Source organism: Alternaria novae-zelandiae (genome assembly GCF_023758075.1).
Source record: "Alternaria novae-zelandiae strain BMP 2774 chromosome Unknown scaffold_2, whole genome shotgun sequence".
Classification (NCBI taxonomy): Eukaryota; Fungi; Ascomycota; class Dothideomycetes; order Pleosporales; family Pleosporaceae; genus Alternaria; species Alternaria novae-zelandiae.
The window spans coordinates 1407324-1430337 of NW_026056962.1; the positions used below are offsets into that span (position 1 = coordinate 1407324).

At 54.2% G+C, this 23014-nt stretch overlaps 12 protein-coding genes across 12 annotated transcripts; 6 read left to right on the plus strand and 6 right to left on the minus strand.

Annotated features, from left to right (window-relative positions):
• Positions 1-344: 344 nt before the first annotated feature.
• Positions 345-1574, minus strand: J4E88_001483 (uncharacterized protein; the record flags this gene model as incomplete). The annotated part of the gene is made up of 1 exon (XM_049395152.1): positions 345-1574. One exon carries the CDS (start codon positions 1572-1574, stop codon positions 345-347), a length of 1230 nt encoding a protein of 409 aa, XP_049259016.1.
• Positions 1575-2041: 467 nt separating this feature from the next.
• On the minus strand, positions 2042-3583 carry J4E88_001484 (uncharacterized protein; the record flags this gene model as incomplete). Its single annotated transcript, XM_049395153.1, has 1 exon — positions 2042-3583. The coding sequence occupies one exon, from the start codon at positions 3581-3583 to the stop codon at positions 2042-2044; it is 1542 nt and encodes a 513-aa protein (XP_049259017.1).
• Positions 3584-4326: 743 nt separating this feature from the next.
• On the plus strand, positions 4327-6439 carry J4E88_001485 (uncharacterized protein; the record flags this gene model as incomplete). The annotated part of the gene is made up of 6 exons (XM_049395154.1): positions 4327-4348; positions 4402-4551; positions 4603-5311; positions 5361-5776; positions 5825-6189; positions 6239-6439. The coding sequence occupies 6 exons, from the start codon at positions 4327-4329 to the stop codon at positions 6437-6439; spliced, it is 1863 nt and encodes a 620-aa protein (XP_049259018.1).
• A 569-nt stretch (positions 6440-7008) lies between these two features.
• J4E88_001486 (uncharacterized protein) lies at positions 7009-8811 on the plus strand (the record flags this gene model as incomplete). The annotated part of the gene is made up of 4 exons (XM_049395155.1): positions 7009-7122; positions 7170-7555; positions 7611-8141; positions 8187-8811. The coding sequence occupies 4 exons, from the start codon at positions 7009-7011 to the stop codon at positions 8809-8811; spliced, it is 1656 nt and encodes a 551-aa protein (XP_049259019.1).
• Positions 8812-8981: 170 nt separating this feature from the next.
• J4E88_001487 (uncharacterized protein) lies at positions 8982-10208 on the minus strand (the record flags this gene model as incomplete). The annotated part of the gene is made up of 4 exons (XM_049395156.1): positions 8982-9785; positions 9870-9885; positions 9941-10135; positions 10201-10208. The coding sequence occupies 4 exons, from the start codon at positions 10206-10208 to the stop codon at positions 8982-8984; spliced, it is 1023 nt and encodes a 340-aa protein (XP_049259020.1).
• Positions 10209-10650: 442 nt separating this feature from the next.
• Positions 10651-11332, minus strand: J4E88_001488 (uncharacterized protein; the record flags this gene model as incomplete). Its single annotated transcript, XM_049395157.1, has 2 exons — positions 10651-11296; positions 11325-11332. The coding sequence occupies 2 exons, from the start codon at positions 11330-11332 to the stop codon at positions 10651-10653; spliced, it is 654 nt and encodes a 217-aa protein (XP_049259021.1).
• Positions 11333-11691: 359 nt separating this feature from the next.
• On the plus strand, positions 11692-14046 carry J4E88_001489 (uncharacterized protein; the record flags this gene model as incomplete). The annotated part of the gene is made up of 3 exons (XM_049395158.1): positions 11692-11707; positions 11755-11832; positions 11879-14046. 3 exons carry the CDS (start codon positions 11692-11694, stop codon positions 14044-14046), a joined length of 2262 nt encoding a protein of 753 aa, XP_049259022.1.
• A 1080-nt stretch (positions 14047-15126) lies between these two features.
• LGD1 (L-galactonate dehydratase) lies at positions 15127-16763 on the plus strand (the record flags this gene model as incomplete). The annotated part of the gene is made up of 4 exons (XM_049395159.1): positions 15127-15174; positions 15238-15342; positions 15514-16210; positions 16267-16763. The coding sequence occupies 4 exons, from the start codon at positions 15127-15129 to the stop codon at positions 16761-16763; spliced, it is 1347 nt and encodes a 448-aa protein (XP_049259023.1).
• Positions 16764-17326: 563 nt separating this feature from the next.
• Positions 17327-19084, minus strand: J4E88_001491 (uncharacterized protein; the record flags this gene model as incomplete). Its single annotated transcript, XM_049395160.1, has 3 exons — positions 17327-17371; positions 17472-17822; positions 18317-19084. The coding sequence occupies 3 exons, from the start codon at positions 19082-19084 to the stop codon at positions 17327-17329; spliced, it is 1164 nt and encodes a 387-aa protein (XP_049259024.1).
• A 969-nt stretch (positions 19085-20053) lies between these two features.
• J4E88_001492 (uncharacterized protein) lies at positions 20054-21001 on the plus strand (the record flags this gene model as incomplete). The annotated part of the gene is made up of 1 exon (XM_049395161.1): positions 20054-21001. One exon carries the CDS (start codon positions 20054-20056, stop codon positions 20999-21001), a length of 948 nt encoding a protein of 315 aa, XP_049259025.1.
• A 299-nt stretch (positions 21002-21300) lies between these two features.
• Positions 21301-21911, plus strand: J4E88_001493 (uncharacterized protein; the record flags this gene model as incomplete). The annotated part of the gene is made up of 3 exons (XM_049395162.1): positions 21301-21373; positions 21427-21506; positions 21555-21911. 3 exons carry the CDS (start codon positions 21301-21303, stop codon positions 21909-21911), a joined length of 510 nt encoding a protein of 169 aa, XP_049259026.1.
• A 183-nt stretch (positions 21912-22094) lies between these two features.
• On the minus strand, positions 22095-23007 carry J4E88_001494 (uncharacterized protein; the record flags this gene model as incomplete). The annotated part of the gene is made up of 2 exons (XM_049395163.1): positions 22095-22641; positions 22691-23007. The coding sequence occupies 2 exons, from the start codon at positions 23005-23007 to the stop codon at positions 22095-22097; spliced, it is 864 nt and encodes a 287-aa protein (XP_049259027.1).
• Between the last annotated feature and the right edge of the window lie 7 nt (positions 23008-23014).

A 23014-nucleotide genomic window follows, 5' to 3' on the forward strand; every position in this document is an offset into this window, starting at 1 on the left:
CGTGCCGGGGTTGCTTGGTGTGGCCATGATCCGTCGATCCTGTCATCTTCTGGCGCATGAGCGCAGGATTCAAGTGGCGCATGTAAGTTGACTGCAGAATGGTGTTGAATTATTTACACGGACCAAACGTAGAGGTCTAATTCTAAAAGCCGTCATATTGTGTTGACCAGTGGATGTCGAAAAACAGGACTCATATGGAGCCGCCGCAGATACCAACAAATGGTGATCAGATATACGCCTATCCTATCTGTGAACGCCGAATATCCCAAGAGGCCGTTATAGAGTCAAAACAGATGGCGACGAAGCGCCGAATCGCACGCTGAAATTGCAGTGACAGTATATGCTCATGAAAACCAGGCCGGTTGCTGCTCGTGCCCCCGGTTGTCGCCCATATTATCGTCGTCGTACTCTTCCACCTTAAAGTTGGAGCCTAGAGCCTCGTTCGCTTCTCTGAGCATAGCACTCATCTGCATGCTCATCCTGCGCATCCGCTCGTCTTCCTCCATCTCCTCCCTTCGCACTTTGTCAATCAGACGCTGGCTTTCCTGCGGCAGAGGGCTGGCGACCTTGCTTGCATTATCCTCAAGCATGGCCGGTGAGCCGAAGCTTTGTCGATGATAGGAGCGCGGGCGTTCGTGTGAGCCAGGGGTGGCTTGTGGACTACCGTAGAAGGATCGCCTGTCCATTGTCGAACGTCGGGATACTGGGATCAGGGACGGCCGCTTGTGGGATGGTGTTCCTGTGTTCGCTCGTGATACAGGCCGTGGGATGAGTGAGGGCGATCGGTCGGGCAATCTTCGTTCGGATAATCGCGGTGTTGAGGGTCTCGACTCTGTCTCCAGATTTGTTCCAACCACCACCCAGTTATCTGCCGTCCGAAGTCGCTTGGCCATCCTAGGTCGCTCGGGAGTGATTGACTCGATTGACTCAACTCCATAGTTGTCGCTTGGGTATTCAGCAGGTAACCGTTGTACTGGACCGGCCTCAAAGGGGTCGTCCTGAAGACCAAGTTTCTCCGCAACCTTCTCCTGCGCGTCGATATTGTACCTCGCTCCTCCTCCTGCCTGGAAGCCCCTGAAAGGCACAGTACAGAACTGGAAGAGCTTGCCGGCTACGCCTCCGACTAAGCCCATTAACGACCAAGGTTTGCTCTCGCTGGGTGTTGTATGCATTTCGCCAACTGCGACCTGTGTCGCAATGCCAACCTGTGGTGTAGGCGGAACTGACCAGTTGCCGCGCGACTTCTGGAGGTTGAAGTAGTCGTCGTAGTCGCCGTCTCGTCTTGTGTAGTTGTTCGTGCCATCCATGCCCCCTGCGAGCTGGTAGCGGTCGTTCGCAAGCGGAGGTGGACTTTTGTTGTCGCCAAAGCGGTCGTTGTTCAGGGCATGTCTACCCCAAGGGCTTGCCGTGGGCTCATGCGCCGTGGAGCCATACCGGGAGCGCTTGCGGGTCGCGTGGACATCTGGATCGGTCACCTGATGGTCGGAGGTCTCAGGCGCGTACGTCGCATCGAAGTAGCTCCTCTGTGACTTTGCGCGCGCATTCGAGGGCGAGGGAGTAAATAGCCCGGGCATTTCGTGGGAGTAGCGCGAGGTTGCCATGCAGGGAGGTGGATACGGAGGCGGCTGCCTCTGGGATTCAAGGCTGGCCAGGCACCGCTAGCGAGCGAATGATGTCAGGCTTGCTGCACGAATTATCGCTACCCGTCAAAAGCTTCCTTGGCCCGCTGGCCTGGATGATCAAAAAGTAAAGTGCATGTTGCGTGCAGCGTATCGTGGTCGGGTTGAGTGGGGAAGTGCGGAGGTGAGCTATTGTTTATGTGCAGCCGTCGCTGTGGTAGCGCTATGGACGGACCACCGCAGTAAGGAGTATGCGCAACATCGTTTGATTTCAGGAGCAAGGCTGATATATGGGATTCAACAGAGAGCAGTGAGCCTATCTATATATACGACAACGCCTACCATGAGGGTATATCTGCCCGAACGCCGTCGCAATGAGTAATGTTTCCCTACCAAACGCCAACGCCATGGCTCAGGTGCCTTTATGCCCTCGCTATCCATCCGCTGTGTACAAAGTATTCAAACAGTTGCGACGACTTGTTTGTGTCAATCTTACAAATCTCACGGGCCGTCTTCTTCTTAAGCGCGCCGCCGTTGTTTAGAGCCGCTCGAATAATGGTTTCCTTGAGCGCGAGATAGGGCTTGGGCATGATGCGTAATGTGCTGCATATTTCCACCTCCTCGGGATTGAGCAGCTGAAGATCCGCCTTTGACTCCTTGCCGAACTTCAAGGGTACAGTGTTCGGTAGCGACTTAGGCACGAACTTTGTCTTGGAGTGCTGAGGTGTCAGGACGCCATTTGCACCGTTAATACCGTTCTGTGCGCGATCAGGAGGTGGCGTTGTGAGACCGCTGTTCTGCTTGACGTGCAAAGGCAGCTCCTGTGCAAGCAATGCTGTGGCTGCAGAGGGTTGTTCAAAGGGCGGTTGCGGCTTGGTCATCCTACTGGACGCAAGACGATCGAACTGCCCAATGGGAGGCGGCCTGGTTTGCCGTTGCTGCTTCTCCTGTTCATACTTCTCGCCGGCCTTGAGGCTGGTGATTTGCATGTTCCTCCACTCTTGAAGTTGCGAGATGGCCTGTCTAAGGTTGTGCTCGTATTCGAGGTCCTTGCAGAACTGCTCAAAGTCGGCGTGCTGCATCATCCTGGCAAAGGGCTTGGCCTTGTTCATCAGGTCTTTCTCTTCCTTCGTCCGCTTCTTGTCGGCCAACTGGTTCTTGCGGTACTCTAGCAGCTGATGCTCAAATATTATTTTCTTGCGCTCGACTCGAGCATCCAGACGGTGGTTGTAGATCTCCATGATAGTCATCTTGAGGTCCATCTCGGGCTCGAGCTCGCCCGTCCTTGGGTTCAAGCCATCACCGGGGTCGAACTGCATGTGCTGCACAGCCTCTTCTGCTTCGTTGAAGTATTCCGTTTCGAATTCTAGACGACCGGGCATGTATCCTTGGACCTCGTGGCAGGCGGGAACACTCGCCGTGGGCTTCTGCTTCGGCGCATCGGGCTCGCGGCCTGCAGCTTCCTCCTTCTTCTTCTCTATCCTCCGCTTCTTCCTCGCCTGGAACTCATGGCGTGGTATGCGGGTGCTGAGCTCGGTGTCATCCTTACTGCAGTGCTCAGGCAGAGGGAAGCTGGGGCTGTCTAGGTATGTGTTGATGTAGTGGTCACGGACCTCGTCCTTCTCGCGGTAGCCGCCTATGTGGTCCGCAATGTCTGCCCATGATCCCAGACCATATGTTTCAGCGCCTTCCAGCAGGGCCAGTTCCTCGTCCGCTCCCCAGTCTTCGGTGTATATAGGTATTGAGTGTTGTTCTATAACTTTGAATTTGTGCTTGGCAGGCTGGTGGTCTCGCGAAGCCTTGCCGTCGGAGAAGCAGGGCACGCAGAGGTCGTACTCGTTGCAGACATCTTCCGCGCAGCGTATGCGGACGGTCGACGTGATATCGGACGAACAAACATCGCAAACATACTTGGTCCCGCCCTCCGTGCCCCGCGTGCCTGTCTTCTTCTTGATGACACCCATGGTGCCCCGCTATTGCGCGCGCAGGTGAAGGCGGGTTTGGTGATTGGGGGTGACGGGGTGACGCAGTGACGGTATCTGTGGCTGTGCACGGCAGGGGCGCGTGTCGGGGTCGGCGGGGGCGCTGACTAATGGCCTAATGAAATGCAGGATAATGCCGCAGGTCGCAATGCTGGACGGGGACGGGCGCCTGGGAGTGAATAGCGCGTCGAGGGAGTCGTGTTGGGCTCCAAGGTCGCGGTGTTGACGTACGCGGGCGGGAGAGGGTCAACGTTCGCGGCCACGGCAGCTGCAGCCGAGGCAGGACTGACAGGCCAGATGTCGCAGAGAGAGGATCGCGATGGCGCCGCAGCAGCCAGGCAGATTAAAATAGAAAGCAAGACTCACTCGCCCGTCCTGCAACACGCGAAACACGCAAAGGAATGAGGGAGGATTGGCGTGTCAGTGCGTGGTGCCTCCGAAATGAAGGCTAGTTTCAGACCCAATGACCCAACTTCAAACGAGGACCCTATCCTGAGCATCGCAGCATTGACGAAGGCCTGGGGCACTCGGACGTTAGCAGCATCGCCACCAGCCGCGCCCTATACCTGCCTCCTGCCGCTGCTTCTGCTCTGTAGACATCCTCCTCTGCCTCCTGCGCGCCCTCTCCGCCCTTGGTGTGCCCCTCGTCGCCTTCCCGCCTGTCTCCACTCCCAGCTGTCCGTCTGTTCTTCCTGCATCTGCCCACCCGCTGCGCTGCCGCAACCATGTCTTGGAAGCTCACCAAGAGTGCGTATCCCGCTCTCCTACTACCAAAGACGCCCCCCTAACACGTGCTGCAGAGCTCAAGGAGACGCATCTGGCGCCCCTCGCCAACACATTCAGTCGCTCGTCGTCGACGTCGACCATAGTCGATGACCAGCCGACGCCGAAAGCCTCGAGTTCCGCCGCCAGCGCGACGACGCTCGGCAACTCCAAGGACAATGGCATTGGTACTTGGGACCCTCTGCCCGCACTCACCGCCTGCTGACCGACCCCAACAGCCGCCTCAGAAGCCAACGCCTCCGCGCCGGCACAGCCCCTGCGCCCCGGTATCCTCATAGTCACGCTCCATGAGGGCCAGAAGTTCTCCCTGCCCGCCGGCGCCGAGCAGCAGTTCAGCGGCGGCAGCCACCACCAGGGCTCCATGTCCCAGGGCGGCGGCCTCTCGGTCGCTGGCTCAATGCGCCCCGGCTCGTCCTCGCACCGCCCGCAGTCTGCTGCTGGCAGCATCAATGCCGCGCCCACGATCCACGGTCGCTACTCCTCAAAACACCTGCCCTATGCCCTCGTCGATTTCGACAAGCAGCAGGTCTTCATCAACGCAGTTTCCGGTACCCCCGAGAACCCACTCTGGGCGGGCAGCAACACCCAGTACAAGTTCGATGTGTCCCGTGTCACCGACCTCACCGTCTCGCTTTACATCCGAAACCCCTCCGCCTCGCCCAACGCTGGTCGCAACGAAGACATCTTCATCGGAACACTGAAGGTCCACCCCAGATTCGAGGAGTCGCGGCAGGACAGCAAGGCCGGAAATGGAGAGGGTGGCGCTGGCCAGGCCGGTGCCGACTGGATACCAGTGCAGTTCGGCAGCGGCCAGATGAAGGTCGGCGTCAACTTTGTCGAGAACAGGCAAGACCGTCTCGCGATTGACGACTTTGAACTCCTCAAAGTAGTCGGCAAGGGCAGTTTCGGAAAGGTCATGCAGGTGCAGTACGTGCTTCTACGTTCTATTAAATTTACAACTACTCACACCGCGCAGGAAGAAGGACACGCACCGAATCTACGCCCTCAAGACCATTCGCAAAGCACACATCATTTCCCGATCCGAAGTCGCGCATACTCTCGCCGAACGGTCTGTTTTGGCCCAAATCAACAACCCCTTCATCGTTCCGTTGAAGTTCTCTTTCCAGTCGCCAGAGAAGCTGTATCTTGTTTTGGCCTTTGTCAACGGTGGAGAGCTCTTCCACCATCTGCAGAAGGAACAACGGTTCGACATCAACCGAGCTCGGTTCTATGCCGCTGAACTGCTGTGCGCTCTGGAGTGCTTGCACGGTTTCAACGTCATTTACCGTGATTTGAAACCCGAGAACATTCTTCTCGATTACACTGGCCACATTGCCCTGTGCGATTTCGGTCTCTGCAAGCTGGACATGAAGGATGAGGACCGGACAAACAGTAAGTTGAGTCCGAATGAATTCGTGTCAGCCTACTAACACCTCCTAGCGTTCTGTGGAACACCAGAATACCTCGCTCCGGAACTCCTTACTGGCGCCGGCTACACCAAGTCTGTCGATTGGTGGACACTGGGTGTTCTCCTATACGAGATGTTGACCGGACTGCCTCCGTTCTATGATGAGAACACCAACGACATGTACCGCAAGATTCTCACTGAGCCTCTACACTTTCCTGGCCCTGAGATCGTGCCACCGGCTGCACGCGATCTCTTGACCCGCCTGCTGGACCGCAACGCTGAGAAGCGACTGGGTGCTAAGGGCGCAGCTGAGATCAAGGCGCACTACTTCTTCCACAGCATCGACTGGCGAAAGCTTCTTGAGAGGAAGTATGAGCCCAGCTTCAAGCCTAATGTGGTACGTAATGTCATCATTGTTCGAGGAGTGAAATCTAACATGCCCTCAGGTTGACGCAAAGGACACTGCCAACTTCGACCGCGAGTTCACTTCCGAGGCTCCAACAGATTCATATGTCGATGGTCCCATGCTTTCGCAGACCATGCAGCAGCAGTTCGCGGGATGGTCATACAACCGCCCTGTTGCTGGCCTTGGCGACGCTGGTGGCTCGGTGAAGGATCCATCATTCGAGGGTGTGACAGAAAGATAGTGCATTCCTGGGCGTAACAAATTAGGATTCGGGAAATCTCCGTTGAGTATGCGTGTGGCTTGTCACGGCGATGGAGCCGACACCAGGCACAACACCCACCGGCTTTGGATCCACAGATAGAAGCCGTGGTGATTGGTGGGATCTCAGCGCTCTTTGATGCTTTTTTGGGTTCAGGTGCAATGGCATGGCGCTTGAGGCAGCATTTGTGTGAGAGAAGCCTAAATTCAGGCAAGCAAATCAAGACGATATCCCCTTTGAGTTTGACATGCACGAATCTTAGTGATCGGCTTTGTGGTGCTTGCAAATGCTGTAGGGCTGTCGGGGTGGGACCAACGGGATGTCGTGACAGCAAGCGCGTGGGAAAAGTGGTGCCCCTCCTTCCCTCAACGAAGCTCTGACGCAAGCGGGGCCAGGTCTCGGCCGCGACATTTCTAATGACATCGGCCAAAACAACAACCTTCACCTTACTCACACCTTCTTCATCATCTCACACTTGCAATTGATCCTACCCCTCTCCAATTGTCCAAGTTCAAACCTTTATACCCCAACACCTAATCCCGTAACACAACATGCCCGGCTTCGCACAGGCCTCTGACCTCAACGCCTGGTCGGCGCTCCAGGACCACCACCAGAAGCTTGGCAAGGACATCGTCCTGAAAGAGTACTTCAAGAAGGATCCTCAGGTAAGTCCAGAAGAAGCTATCCTAGTACGTTTGCTAAAACGTCGTAGCGATTCGAGAAGTTCAGCCGTACCTTCAAGAACGATGCCGAGAACTCCGAGATCCTGTTCGACTTTTCCAAGAACTTCGTCACCGAAGAGACACTGAAGCTCCTCATCGAGCTCGCAAAAGAGGCTGGCCTCGAGAAGCTCCGCGATGACATGTTCGCTGGCGAGAAGATCAACTTCACTGAGAACCGCGCCGTCTACCATGTCGCCCTTCGCAACACCTCCAACCAGGAGATGAAGGTCGATGGCCAGAGCGTCGTTGAGGACGTCAACTCTGTTCTCGACCACATGAAGGAGTTCAGCGAGCAAGTCCGCAGTGGCGAGTGGAAGGGATACACTGGCAAGAAGATCGACACCATCATCAACATCGGTATTGGTGGTTCCGACCTGTATGCAATTCCACGCAACTTGAATACGCTTCAAAAACGTGCTAACTCTTTTTAGTGGCCCCGTCATGGTCTCAGAAGCTCTCAAGGCTTACTCCCAGCGTGATCTCAAGATCCACTTCGTCTCCAACATCGACGGTACCCACATCGCAGAGGCCCTCAAGGACTCTAACCCGGAGACCTCTCTCTTCCTCATCGCCTCCAAGACCTTCACCACCGCCGAGACCGTCACAAACGCCAACACCGCAAAGTCATGGTTCTTGAAGAGCGCAAAGCAGGAGGACATTGCTAAGCACTTCGTTGCCCTCTCCACCAACGAGGAGGAGGTTACCAAGTTCGGTATTGACAAGAAGAACATGTTCGGCTTCTCTGACTGGGTTGGTGGACGTTACAGTGTCTGGAGTGCCATTGGTCTGAGCGTTGCTCTCTACATTGGCTTCGACAACTTCCACCAGCTCCTCGCTGGTGCCCATGCCATGGACAAGCACTTCAAGGAGACCCCTCTCGAGCAGAACATTCCCGTCATCGGCGGTCTTCTGAGTGTCTGGTACTCCGACTTCTTCGGTGCCCAGACCCACCTTGTCTCTCCGTAAGTTTGCTACCTGGCGTAAAGGCTTAGTCTAACTCTTTCCAGCTTCGACCAGTACATGCACAGGTTCCCTGCCTACCTCCAGCAATTGTCCATGGAGTCGAACGGCAAGGCCATCACCCGCAGCGGTGACTACGTCAAGTACACCACCGGTCCCATCCTGTTCGGTGAGCCGGCTACCAATGCCCAGCACTCCTTCTACCAGCTCCTTCACCAGGGCACCAAGCTCATCCCCACCGACTTCATCCTTGCCGCCCAGAGCCACAACCCCGTTGAGGGCAACAAGCACCAGAAGATGCTTGCGTCCAACTTCTTTGCCCAAGCTGAGGCCCTTATGGTCGGCAAGACCCCCGATGAGGTCAAGGCTGAGGGTGCGCCCGAGGACCTTGTCGCTCACAAGACCTTCCTGGGTAACCGACCCACCACATCCATCTTGGCCGACAAGATCACACCTGCCACTCTTGGTGCTTTGATTGTCTACTACGAGCACCTCACCTTCACCGAGGGCGCCATCTGGAACATCAACAGCTTTGACCAGTGGGGTGTCGAGCTCGGCAAGTCGTTGGCCAAGAAGATTCTGTCTGAGCTTGACGAGTCCAAGGAGTCTTCTTCTCACGATGCTAGCACAAGTGGTCTCATCAACGCCTTCAAGAAGAAGTCTACTTTGTAAACGGATGATGTGTGACGAGGCTGTAATGGCTGAACGACTTGATGACTGGAGGATAAATTATATAGCAAGCATCTTAAGTATCTATAGATGATACTGGGATCATTGAATACGAATGGACACATTGAAGTATATTGTCGCGCCTCTATATATACACGTGCCATATGTCAAGCTCAATCGACTCTCTTGCCTCCGCCTCCGTAGCCATATCCTCCCAACCCATAACCACTGCCCATGCCGCCTCCTCGTCCGTTGGCGACGGGGAGCCCGTATCCACTGCCTCCATTTCCAAATCCTCTTCCACCTCCACCATTCATCCTATCCGTGGCATACCTCTTCAGCCGTCTGGGCAACTCAACACCCCTGAAGTAAACAACGCAGATTGCCGCACTCGCCACGGCACTCAAGAAACAGTACACCAACGTACTAGTATAAATGTGTCCTCCATATCCACTCCAACCTGGAGGCAGCGTCGTGCTGGGATACCACCGCACACTGAATGCCAAACTCAACGGATCCCCAATCGTAATCTTGGTATTGCGCGTATGACTCGACACGGAATACGCAGTCGCCGCATCCACCGTCCCGGGCGCCACACTCTTAGGACTAGCATGAACCAGCAGATTCAAATAGTTCCCCACATGCAAATGGCTCAACTGCAGCGTCCCCGCCAGCGCAATAATGAGCGGCGTGTACATTGTACTCTGCGTCCCCAACGCACCCTCCTGTGTGCTTTCATCGCTGACCCGGTATTCGGTTTCTAGGACGCTGGGTGGGAGGGGTTTGGACGGGATGCGGCAGGAAAGGGGCGCGTCGTTGTGGATGTAGAATTCGAGCAGGTGGAAGAATTCGTCCGTGACAAAGTCTATGGTGCAGTTTACGTCTTTTTCTACGCCGAAGTTTAGGTGGAGGGGTTGGCCGGTCTCGTTGCAGGTGGGGAAGGGTATATATTGGAGGTGGCCGGCGGCGTCGGTGATCTGGGAGAGGGTGTGTTAGTAGGGCTGAGGCGTGGGCTTGGAGGGATTTGCGCGGGTGGCTTGGGTAGGAGATCGTAGACGTACGTGTTCACCGGTTTCTCTGGTTGGGGTTAGCAATTGCACTCGCGTCTTTTTGTGTAGGTGCTGTAACTTACATGGTCCTGTTCAAACAACTGACTGGTATCATTTCCCCCGGGTTGTATCCTCGTGCCTCTTCAGCGCTCTTCATGGGCTCCTGGCCGCTCAACGCTGCTGCGAAGGACGAGAACAACGCGACGACAAGGAGCCATGATGGTGACTTTCGTTGCGATATCATGGCGATTATGATATAGAGGAGGCTCAAGGAGTCGCTAAGCGCATATGTAGTTGGTGCTGCGCGTAAGGCAGCTGCGACGGTCGAGGTGCATGTGTCAACTTGGACATTGTTGAGTACGGATCGAGGTCCCTGGCCTGTGCCCGCCCGCGGCAAAGACACTCCCGGTGCAACTCCGCAATCCAAGCTTCACCTGCGCGACATGGTTGTCAAGACGAAAAAGATGCAGATTTGCTTTACTTACCGCGGAGTGTGTTCTGTTCGTGCTTCAGAAGGGCCAATTGAAGTCAAGCTGTATAAAGCCACGTCCTGGACTTGACCATATGATGGGTGGATGCATGTGTATTCAGGGTGACCCTCACAGTATCGTGCAGTGGTAAAGTATTGCTACACCTTTAGCTTACGGAGACAATCGTGATCTCTTTGTATCTATCAAATCGAGAAGCAGTCATTGCTTCCTATGCAAATGCTGTTATAGTACAATATGTACACATCCGATTTACACATGCCCCTCCAAACCATCCCAAAGTCCCAGAAGAAGAGCATACAGATCTACCATCCCTTCCTTGTTAATTCCGTCACTCGGTTTGTGACGTCCTGGAACCCCTTTCGGAACCTCGCCCTCCACCGCTCAGATGCCAACCGCTTCCGCTTCAGTCCGCCTCTTTCGTGGAACTTTTGCTTGTTGAAGTCGCTCTTAACCTTGTTCCTTGCCATCAAACTTCCCAACATGCCGATACCCCTCACAATATCACGTCCGCGGTTGACATCCAACTCTACAGTGCGTCCATACGCGGGGTTCAAGCGCGGGAACTGGGCAAATGTCTCTTCTTGTTGTACAGCGAGTGGTGACGCCTCGGAGGGTTTGTTGGCGAGGGTGGGATTTAGCATTCCATCGGTCGTCGCCATTTGGCTGAAATCCAGGCCTGGCCTCCTACCAGGTCGTCTGCTGCCGGAGCCCGCAAACTCCTCGCCGAAGACGCGGCTGGTTGGTGGGTTAGACCCTGCGTTCCGAGGCATGCTGCCGAGGAGAGCGTCCATCGTCTGTGTAGTATTTCTTTGGGTGGTGGGCTGTGGCCGAGGTTGTGGTGCTGCGGCCTCCCGCTCAGGCATGTAACGGGCTTGCGGTCGTTGAGCTTCCCGTTCGGGTACGTAGTGCTCGTCGTCGTTCTTCGGCAGTGGTTGTTGCGCAAGGCATCTCGGTGTGTGCGAAATCGCTCGTTGACATGTCCATGACGGTGTTGTCCGGCTCGAGGTGTGCGGTATCCGTGTGAAGTTGGAAGGGCGGAGCAGAAGCTCGCCCAACGATCGTGAGGCCATTCTGAATCTCTGCTGCTACAGTATTGACATGGGCGGGGTGATTAGACGTGCTGGCGGCGGGCAATTGCGGGATGGCTCCGGTGAATGATGGAGGCCATGCACGTCGCGGTTCCCAAATTTGTCGGCGATATAGTGGTCCGAGCGTTCCTCGAGCTCCAAATCTCAACTGTGACTTCTTCTCTCACTGCAACACGCGACAGCGACCTCGACAATCTATCCAACCTCTCTCTTTACATAATCCCACCAAGTTCGGCGACTGTATATCTGCGCAAGATGTACGGCTATCCTGGTATGTCAAGTGATCCTTTGCGACGCGATCTCAGCTAACATGCGCAGGTGCTCCGGGCTACAACCGCCCTCCGGGCTTCGCAGGCACTCCGCCAGGCATGGCAGGCATGGCGCCGCCTGGAATGGGTATGTGACAGTAGTAACTGACAACAGCAACGCTGACATTGCGCAGGTCCTCCAGGCGCAGCAGCTCCCCCCGGCGTAGCAGTTCCCCCCGGTGTCGCGAACGCCCAAGGCCCGCCAGCCATGAATGCACCACGCGCTCTGCCATCCGGATGGCAACCGCCCACCAACATGCCAACCTTCAACTTCAATGCGCCCGTCATCCGTCTGGGAACACAGGGCGGACGAGCTGGCGCCGTCGACAGCCCTGTAGGCGGCCGAAGAGACAACGCCGCACCACCCGGTCGCCGTGGCCTTGGCATGGACAGAGATGGCGATCGCAGGGACGCCGTCCAGCCCGTTAATCCCCCGTCGCGCGAAGATATCGCGCGAACCATCTTCGTCGGCAACATTCCCGATGGCGTTGGAGGCGATGAGGGCATGGAGCGCATCCTCGAGACGGCAGGAAAACTTGTACGCTGGACGCGAGCTACCGACGCCAACAACAAGCCCCAGACGTTTGGGTTCGCCGAATTTGGAGACGCCCAGAGCTTGGAGACAGCCGCCGAGATATTCAAAGACGTGCGTGTGCCTACAAAGCGTCAAAAGGCCGGCAAGCCCAAAACCGACGACGGCGAACAAGACGAGGTGGAGACGACCAAGTTGCACGTCATGGTGGATGATGCTTCGATCAAGTACGCAGAGGAATGGAGCAAGACCCGAAACGAAGACGAGGCCACGGTTCAATTTAGGCTCGACAGTGCCAAAGAAGCGCTTTCCTCGGTCCTCGCGAGCTTTTTCAACCCGCCGAACGCACCCAACGTCGACTACGCAGGAGACACAATGATGCAAGATGCACAGGCACAAGACGGCGAAGACGTGGAAGTTGCATTCGTCAACCTTGCAAATGGCGAGGATGAGCTTGCGGACATCCCTGCAGAGATGCGCGAAATTGTCGCCGCAGAAATTGCTGCCTTCCGCGACCGTTCCAACCAACGCGATCGCGAACGACTCCTGAAAGAAGAGGAGCTTGAAGCCGAGGAGCGCAGGCGTAGTGGTAGACGTGCATCCCCACCACCATCCGCCCCTACTGGACCCGGAGGTGCCAATGGTGTACCGCTGGGCCCCAGAGCAGAACGGGGTGTTCAAGGTGCACCCAGTGGGCCCAAGGGCTCACAGTTTCCCCGAGACTACCAAGGTGGTGTCAACTTTGTCAATGGCGGTGCCGTACATAACGGCGCATACATCAACCGCGAGGACGACGATGACTCCGCCAGCGACTCGGAACTTGAGCGTCGTCGCAAGAAGAAGCGAGCAGAAGAAGCTGATGAGGCATACAAGAAGCAACTCTCCCGCTGGCTTCAGACCGAGCGTCGTACTTTCGCTTCCGTCGAGCGTACAAACGACTACTTCAAGAACATGGACGCGGAGCGCGAGAAAGCTCGTGCAGCACAAGCGAAGCAACTTCGAGAATTTGACGATGATCAAGAGGCAGCTTCGAGACGCGATCTCTACTACCGCGATCACAGCGACTGGATCCGCGACCGCGAGTCAGTCCGTGGTCAGGAGGCAAAGGAAGACGCGATCGATCGCGAACAAGAACGGCGCGAGTTGGCCTCGCAGAGGAAGCAGAAGGACCATGCCCGCGGCCAGGCCGATGCTTTCTTGGAGGAGCAAGGCGAAGAGCTTATGCGCAGGGAGGAACAGCGCGAGCCAGCTCATTTCAAGATCTCGCTCGGGGCTGCCGCCAAGAAGCTCGAAAAGACTGCCGCTCCCCGTCGAACCGCCGCCGATGTCGAGAATCTGCTCGAGGACGAGGACCTCACAGATCAATCCGGTGCCAAAAAGCGAACTCTCGTGCCCATCAACTTCGATGCGGCTGTACGTGCCAACCTTACGCAAGAAGAAATCGAAGAAGCCCAGCGACAGTTGGCGCGCGACATTCCCAACGACAAGGAAGGCCTGTGGAAATGGCCCGTCGCTTGGGAGCATTTGCCTCAGAAAAACATCGACAAGGATATCAAGCAGTGGGCTGCCAACAAGGTTCTTGAGCTCACTGGTGTACAAGAAGAGATGCTTGTCGACGCTATCGTGGACCATTTGAAGAGCAAGGGCGCACCGCAGCCCCTGGTGGAGAACTTGGAAGTGGCTCTCGATGACGAAGCTGAGTCCCTCGTGAAGAAGCTCTGGCGCATGGTCATCTACTACAGTGAGACCGAGAAGAGGGGTATCAAGTGAGGACGTTGCTTTTTGCTCATGTGGAACAGCAATCCATCTTCGACAGTGCCTTTCGGGTTCATCACCGATACGGCTCTTGCATTCCTTCCGAACCGGGCGAGTGAGTATTTGGGAGGTCTTGGTCTTGTTTGGGTAGTATTGACGCGCTGTAGGGTCCTCGGATCTTGCATCACGAAACGACGTGTAGATAATGGGTGTATGGTTGGAATGGAGAGTCATACCAGGTCCGTCCTTTTACTTTCGATTGTCACACCACTAATACACAGCCGTTCTTCCTTTACCGTTGTTCAAATTTGGATGATGCTTCGCTGTAGTCTTATGCGGCGTAAGTATCATGCGTGCTCTTTCTGCTTTGCTGATGTTCAGCATTGAGAGTCTACCTTGATGGTACTCATGATCCTCGGGTTGGACTACTCCTTAAACCCACTTATGCCACCCCGCGGCCGGTAAGCCTTGTTTGCCGCGGTGTTTGATCACACTTCACGATCGTAAAGAAGTCGTTGGAGTAGGTCAGGAACAAGCTTCATATTGAACTACTTGCCCGTGTCATCACGGCGGCTTTCCACGTAGTTCCTCCTCGCACGCTGCTAAGCGTTGTCACGCGTCGTCAAGCCCAAGCTTCTCGCCTAGCCGCGAAGCACCTGGAGCCGCGTTCTGGGCAAGGGACCCCTATAGTTCGTGGGGTGTAGCACTGTACAGCTCACGTGTGAGGTAAATAAAATGACGGCAACGTTGCCAAATGCCCCGATTTTTCCAGCCCCAGAAAGTGGCGCGCCGAGATCTTCCACGAATGATGAGGGGCAAGTGGGGTGGAATTCACGATGGCGCGGGCGGTTGGCACTATTTGGCGTGGAGATGCGTGGAGTGTTGTACCGGATGCCTTGCCAGTTAAATAGACCGTCTAGATCCTGCCTCCGGACGGAATAAGTATCTCGCTCAACCTTTTCACCTTGACCTCTTCATTCATCTTCGTCTTTCCTGGTGTTCAAGTTTTGCTTGAAAAGAATCTCAACTTCTGGTAGCTTTGCGGGGTATTCCGATCATTCCGAACATCGGTAGCAACACAACGAAAACATCACAATGGCCATTACAATCACAGGTGCGGAGACGAGGGATGTGCGGTTTCCGGTATGTTCCCTAGTCATTCAAGCTATACAATAGAGAAAGAGGAATCTAACGCGTTTGCAATAGACATCCCTTGACAAGACTGGTTCCGATGCTATGAACGCAGCGGGAGACTACTCTTCAGCTTACTGTATCCTACACACAGACTCTGAGTTCAAGGGTCATGGTATGGTAAGTCTAATCTCATTCGATGTTGGCTATGAGTAGAAGAGATGAGCTACTATGGCGACTCCGCCCTGGTCATCTCATCTCTTCCCCCAACTCATGGGTACCCCTGAACCGGCCAACTTGTGACCACTTAACACTGAATCCATTCGTTTCTTGATTGCTTACAATTTCCAGACCTTCACAATTGGCCGCGGTAACGAGATTGTATGCACCGCCATCGCCTACCTTGCCGACCGCATCAAGGGCCACACACTCGACTCACTCGTCGCGAACTGGGGAAAGACATGGCGTCACCTGGTAAACGACTCTCAACTTCGATGGATTGGACCAGAGAAGGGAGTTATTCATCTCGCTCTCGGTGCCGTCGTAAACGCCATCTGGGATCTCTGGGCCAAATCACTCGGCCAACCTGTATGGCGCATCGTTGCAGACATGACACCCCAGCAAATAGTCGACTTGATCGATTTCCGCTACATCACCGATGCCATCACCCCCGAGGAGGCGCTGGAGATCTTGACCAAAGCCGAAGCCGGTAAGAAGGAGCGACTCCAAGAAGCCCTTGATAGCCGCGCTGTTCCCGCATACACTACTTCTGCGGGATGGCTCGGTTACGGTGAAGACAAGATGCGTGGTCTTCTGAAGGAGACACTGTCAAAGGGCTACAAGCACTTCAAGCTCAAGGTAGGAAGCGATATCGCGCAAGACAAGCAGCGTCTAAGCATCGCACGAGAGATCATTGGTTTCGACAAGGGTAATGTGCTCATGGTCGATGCGAACCAAGTCTGGAGTGTACCGGAGGCAATTGAGTACATGAAGGCGTTGAAGGAGTTCAAGCCGTGGTTTATCGAGGAGCCCACCAGCCCTGATGACGGTACGTACCCCTTCCAATCACCCATGCTACAGAGAACCAAATACTGACTCCAATAGTCCTCGGCCACAAAGCAATTCGTGAAGCCCTAAAGCCATACAACATCGGCGTCGCAACAGGAGAAATGTGCCAAAACCGCGTCATGTTCAAGCAATTCCTCGCCTCCGGCGCCATCGACATTTGCCAAATCGACGCCTGCCGCCTCGGCGGTGTCAACGAGGTCATTGCCGTGCTCCTCATGGCCGCCAAGTTCAACATCCCCATTGTCCCGCACTCGGGTGGTGTCGGTCTACCAGAGTACACACAGCATCTTTCCACCATCGACTACGTTGTCGTGTCGGGGAAGAAGTCGGTGTTGGAGTACGTTGACCATCTGCATGAGCACTTTTTCCACCCGTCCAGGATTGAGAACGGTTACTATGTTACTCCTATGGATCCTGGTTACTCGGTTGAGATGAAGCCTGAGAGTATGGATCGGTTTAGCTTCCCTGGTGGCAAGGATGGGTGGTGGCAGAGTGAGGAGGCGAAGCCGATTTTGGAAGGTATCAAGATCTAAGGATGTAGTTTGGTAATCGTCGAATGAAGGAATCATGTTTGAGCGAGCAGATGCCTTGTGCTAAGCGCAGATGTCCTTCTATTACTAATACATCGCATCCGCCCTCTCCAAGACTACCTGTAATCACACCCCCTCAAGAAAGATACTCCTCCTACCCTCGATGCATTCCTCCAATCCCCCATCACGTAGCGGTAAGATGTGTCTGCGAAAGAACTTATGTTCTACCATACACCTCCTAAGTTTTTGCTCATCAAACGCTTCCTCTTTGGTAAGGAACAACCGAAAATTGCGACATTGGCTCAGCCGAACAGCTAGAGTCTTGCAATGGTCGTTGACAACACGCAGATGGTTGCCAAAAGGTACGCAGGTCCCATTTCCATAGAAGACTGAGGGAAGTCGACGTTGAAAAAGCGCTGCCTCATGATACATAAGACACAATGGTCCATATGCCAATAAACGGAATCGGACATGCACCCTGGGATTTTCGATGCAGTAGTCGGCCAGGAGATTTAGCTTATGGCAGGGGTCGGCTAACGTAATGCGCAACTCATCGAAGTGCCCTTTCACGATGAGGCCTCCGACATCCACTCGTTCATCTTTGGAGCGAACTAATGGTCGAATTTCCACAGTTTTGACTTGAGAAGTCCAAGACTTGTCGCATTGGCGCACGAAGCGGATGAACTGATGGGTAGCGTTTTGAGCGCATACGTTGTCTTGGGCGAATACGATATCGTTGTATAACAGTGACAAGTGCTTGGTCTCTTTGTAGAGTTGCTTGCACACGTACTTCAGCTGGTTGAACTCGGATGTAGATTCTGCGGTAGAACACAGCTTTACGCCCTGCGCGGACTCATGTTCGTAATACGCATCCACACATTCTTGGGGTGTTGCGTGCCAGATATCGTCTATACTGTTGACCTCTTCGGTCACTGCCTGGGGTATGGTGTCGAAGTCGATCGAATCGCGATAGAAGAGCTCGTGATGGTTGGCGGTGAGTGCGTATTCGTAGATCGTGTTGCGTATCTCGCCTGGCAATTGGAGGAGGCGATTGGTGCCGTCCTGGGTAGGAGCTGACTTGCTGTACCCACTGGTCATCGAGTCGGAGTCTCCTCGCGCGATTCTGCTAACCGCGCGACCTATCTCGATATATTCCCTAGTTTCAGAGTTTAGGCGGGCAGGAGGGGCAGTGGTAGGTGATGGTGTTTTGGCGGCAAAGAATACAATTATACCCATGCGAAAGGGCAGCCTTGGAACCCATACGTTTAGACTTGGTCAGATGGCAACGAGAAAACTCTTTAATCCACATGTCGAAGGAGCCCAGACCAGTTTCGTACTTGTTGTGGGGATATCATTAGGCGACCCAAGGTAAGTCAATTTGTTTGTAATTATTACGGAATATGCGTCGCTTCCCATGAACTAAATTCTCAGAAATATCCTAGCGATTAGGAGTTATCAGCCACAGGTTCGCATCTCCAACGTTGCTTGCCAGTAGTATGCAGCTCTGTGTGGCGTCTCTAATGATCACTTAAAGTAGCTTCTCGACTCTTCCTTACGATATCTTTCAACTGTGCCATCATTGCCATATCTGTGGAGTTTTGCTGGCTCTCCGTCCTTGGGTCCTTCCAAAGCAGATCAAACTTAATCTCTTTCTGTTCGTTGATACGTCTTACAAAGACTACAACAGGTTCATGTATAAGAGCCGCGGTATCCCACTTGTGAGTCTGAATCTTGAATATAACGTGCTGCACGTTCAATGTGACCCCTGGAGTCTCTTCCAATCCCCTGAAGGTAAAGATGCATGCGTCTAGCAGGCGATGTCGAAGTTCGGGATCGGCTATACTGGCGTCTTTGGCGATTGCGGCAGGGACATTGACGGTAACGTAAGGTAGATGTAGGCCCAGTAATTCGCGGAACGAGGCGAAGACGTCGTCGAAGTATATGCGTGGTTCATTTGCGTCGGCAGGTAGCGAGCGTGTATCGCGCATTCCGAGACGGACTTTCACGTTATGAAGGTGGGAGTGCGTCTGAATCTGGGGCGTGCCGATGACCGTATTTATCTCAGTAGTGGAAAAAGCGACTTGAACCATATCGATGCTCTTCTGTACTGCGCCGTTCATGACTAACTGGCTCTCGGCGACTATCATGCTGGAAAACTCTTGACGGATCTGCTTGCAAGCGCTAAGAAGACCGGTAACGTCTCGCAGGCTGGTAACATCCGGCAGGAGATACTGATAGACTTCGTTTCGAATCTCTGCAGGCATCAATAAGAACGATGAACTCTGCCCTTGTGTAGGTACGAGAACAGGGGTAGGAACATCCATAGTACGTGATATGTCGATGCTTCGGGCGTTGCGAACATCCTGATGAAGCCTTTGTGCGAGTTCGTCGTGTAATCGTCCTCTGTGCTTCTTCGATACGGCCATGAGTATTTTCTGGAGCCTGTTCTTAGGGTTGGTAATCGTGACTGTCGTTGCATGCGCCAAGTCAGGAGCTTGTTGATCGTGTCGCATGAGTCCTTTTCTGCTGATATGGGTTTCGCGGGGGCGGGGGACATTAATGACTTTTCGTAGACGACATCTTGCCCGCTTGATAAGAGATTCTTTCATTGGAATAGACATATGCAATCAGCCTGGACACTGGGATCTGCCTATGCTAGGGTTGAGTCAAGTAGAGCAAGAAGATCGGTCGTAATGCTGCCCTGAATAGTCGAACATGCCGACAGAAATTTCTTCTCATCGTTATCGAAGATGGCTGTATTCATGACGGTGATCGAGCCGAGAAACATGCTGTTGTTTCATAGGTCTCCGATTGGCAGCAGCGGCCCAGTCTACCACTGAAAGCAGTGGGGCCAACCTAGGAAGGGGAGGTGATGGGTGGACCGGCCACTCCCAAGGCGTTCTTATAGTGGTACATCTCCAAATGTATTCGGTGGTCTTCACGAGAAAGGTCGCTATCTGAAGGCCGTTATTGGAAGAGTGGAGATTGGCAGAAGATGAGGCTCAACAAATGCGAGTATCGGGATAGTCGGAACGTTCCGCGCAGCGGCTATTGAAGGCCCATGGCATGACTCCGATGGTGCATGGCCACCTCGTATCCTCTCAACTCAGATCTCATATATTACTACCTATGTGCTGCTGAACATTGAAATAAGTATTGATTACAGAAACGCTCGCAGGTTTCCATTGCCGGATTTACTACCCCACCTGCACCCCGCCTCCCCGCTTTGATCACCAAGGTCGACCCAGAAAGCATACCCTCCCCGGAAGCTATTATCAACAATTACAGTCGCTATGGCTCCTCCTCCAGCTCCGGGCGTATGGTGCCCCGCAGTAACCTTCTACACTCCCGAAAGCGACACGGCGACCTTGGATCTCGCCGCACAGAAACAGTATTTCCAATATCTCTCCAAATCGGGTCTTACTGGTTTAGTCGTTCTTGGCTCTAACGCTGAGGCATTTCTCCTCACTCGCGATGAGAAGAGAGCGTTGATGAAATGTGCTCGTGAGGCCGTCGGCCCCGACTACCCTCTGATGGTCGGCATCTCAGGCTTCTCTGTACCTCAAGTCATGGAGAACATTAGCGACGCAATTGAGGCTGGAGCCAATTATGGACTTTTGCTACCAGCGGCGTACTATGGGCCAGCAGCTTCTAAAGAAGTTGTCATGGCTTTCTACGATGAGGTTGCGCAGAAATCCGAGTTGCCTATCGTCATCTACAACTTCCCGGGTATCTGCAATGGGGTGGACCTTGATTCTGTCACGATCGCCGCGCTCGCAAAACGGAACCCTGGCAAGATTGTTGGCGTAAAGTTGACGTGTGGCAGCGTCGCGAAGATAACCAGGCTATGTGCTGAGCTGCCAAGCGATACTTTCTCTACGTATGCGGGCCAAGCGGATTGGTTGGTTGCTGGCCTTGCGGTCGGAAGTGCAGGGTGCGTGTCGGCATTTAGCAACGTTTTCCCGAAGGTCTGCTCAAAGGTCTACGAGTGGTATACTACTGGGAAGATTCAAGAAGCCTTGGAGCTTCACCGGAAGGCGGCGCTTGCGGAGAGCCCGATCAAGGCTGGAATCGCTCCAACAAAGCACGCTGTTAGTCAATACAGTGCGAAAGCTGCTGGTATTGAGGGCGCAGAGGGAAAGCTCAACCCCAGGCGTCCATACTTTCCAGTTAGCGACGCGATCAAGACGAGCGTAAAGAGTGCCATGGAAGAGCTTGCTACGATAGAGAGCATCTTGTAGAAGAGGCTGGAGGATAGGGTTTCGGAGTTAGTTCAGATAGAGCCCTGGTACTTGCATCTCGCGGTATGGCAAGCGTAGCATACATATCGTCAAACTTGTAACTTCGAACATATGATGGACAGGCATCCCTTTTCGACAATATTCTGGTTCCACCCGTGAAGCTATGAGCCGAGAGAGATGAGGACTCAAGGGCTACACGGCTAGTAAAAGTGCAGACCCTTGATTTAGCGGCGCACGTGCCTTATCGATAACCAACATTCACATCTCGAACTTTTTCCTAATCCACCAAACACGACATAATGGCGGCGCAAAGAGGAGCAAGCGGTATCGAAAAGAAGAAGCGGTCGAAGAAGAGAAGGACGAGAACTGAGGGTACAAGCAGTGCTGTTCAATAGTTCGCAAGAGATACGCTGACAACTGGACAGTCTCATCATCGAGCGAAAGTGACAGCGATGTCTCAAGTGTAAAGAGTCAAAAGGTGGCCGCGGTAGAAGAAGGAACTAAGGTATGAGTGTCGCGTTGAACAGGTCTGATCTGATCTGACTCGAAAAAGGATGTTTCGCCAGCGCCAGCACCAGCACCCGCTAAGAAGGAGAAGAAGAAGAAGAAGTCCAAGACAGGCAGTGCTCCAGAGGCTCAGCCAGATGAAGATGTCGCTATGATGGATGTACCAGCTTCTCCGCCACCAAAACAGGCAGCGTCAAAGGCTAGTCAACAGGCGCAAGACGATTTCGGCGCCCTCTATCTGCGCAAAATCGCGGCTGAGTTCGCTGACGATCTCGACAAAGTGCGTGAAGCACCAGACTTCAAGGCGAGCAGTGTGCCGATGCTCATTCATGCGCTCAAACAAGGCGAAAGTCTTTACAGTGTAGAGGAGAGAAAGAGGGTCGTAGGCGCGGCGAACGCGTAGAGAGCAAGGGTAGCATGGGTGGCGTTTGGCGTATGGAAACATTTTTGCGCAAAGATTATCATAATGCAAACGTTCGTATATTTCAGAAGGGGGTCCGAACTCGGTCCCATTCATGTGCCAATTCCCCCCAAAACGGTCATCGAACAGCCAAACGCCTTGCTATGCAGAATCTCGTGAAATCGTCTAGTATGCCTCGACCTCCATACCGCTTCGCCACTCCAGCTCGATTGTCCAAGCCAGAAGGTTCGGGTGCTTGATCACAACCATGTCATGGGCCAGCTTCATGACTTTCTCCCTCTTCTCCGCCTTTTCTCCTGATGGCAGCACCATCAAGGTATCGTACGCTCTAGCCAGCAGCTTCTCCTCGTATTCCCGTCTCAGCTCGTCATCGCCCGTCCAGTCGATGATCTCCTCGTATATCCCTTCTAGCGGGCTAGTAGCGTATATCTCGTTCTTAACAGAGGCGGTGGTACCCTCCAGTGTCGCGCCGATACGAAGTCGTCTCTCCTCGATGAGCCGCTTGATTGTGGAAGCTTCCTGTGTCTCGTGGATCTCGGCGATGCGCGTGTACGTTTTTGACGGGTCGGGTAGACGACCTTCAAGGTACGAGTATACGGGTGAGGACGGCAGTTGGGTGCTGAGCGCGCGTGCATATTGTGTCTTGGTACCATGGGCGCGGGCGTGGTCTACGAGCTTATCGATGGCGGATTGGGACTTGTGCGCGTCGTCCCTGTTCTTGTTAGCATTGTTGCCTCTCCACCTGTATAGACAAAACATACAAATTCATGTATATCTGCGCCAGTTCCAGTCCGACGTCAATGTTCTCGTCAACCTTCGCGCCCTTGAGACCTTCGTACATGCCCCTTAGCCCGAGCCATGCCTGTGGATCTTCAGGCTTGAGCTTGGTCGCGTCATAGTAGGCTTTCGCCGCTTCGTCGAATCTGCTCAGGCCGTCGTTGGCGCGTCCGAGAAACAGGTAGGCGAAGTAGTTTGGGGGCTCCTTCTCCAGCACTGCTGTCGCTTGGTTCTTCGCTTCCTCCCAATCCTTTGCACCAATCGCCGCCTTCGCCGCCTTCAGCGCTGTTTTCGTAGACATGTCGTTG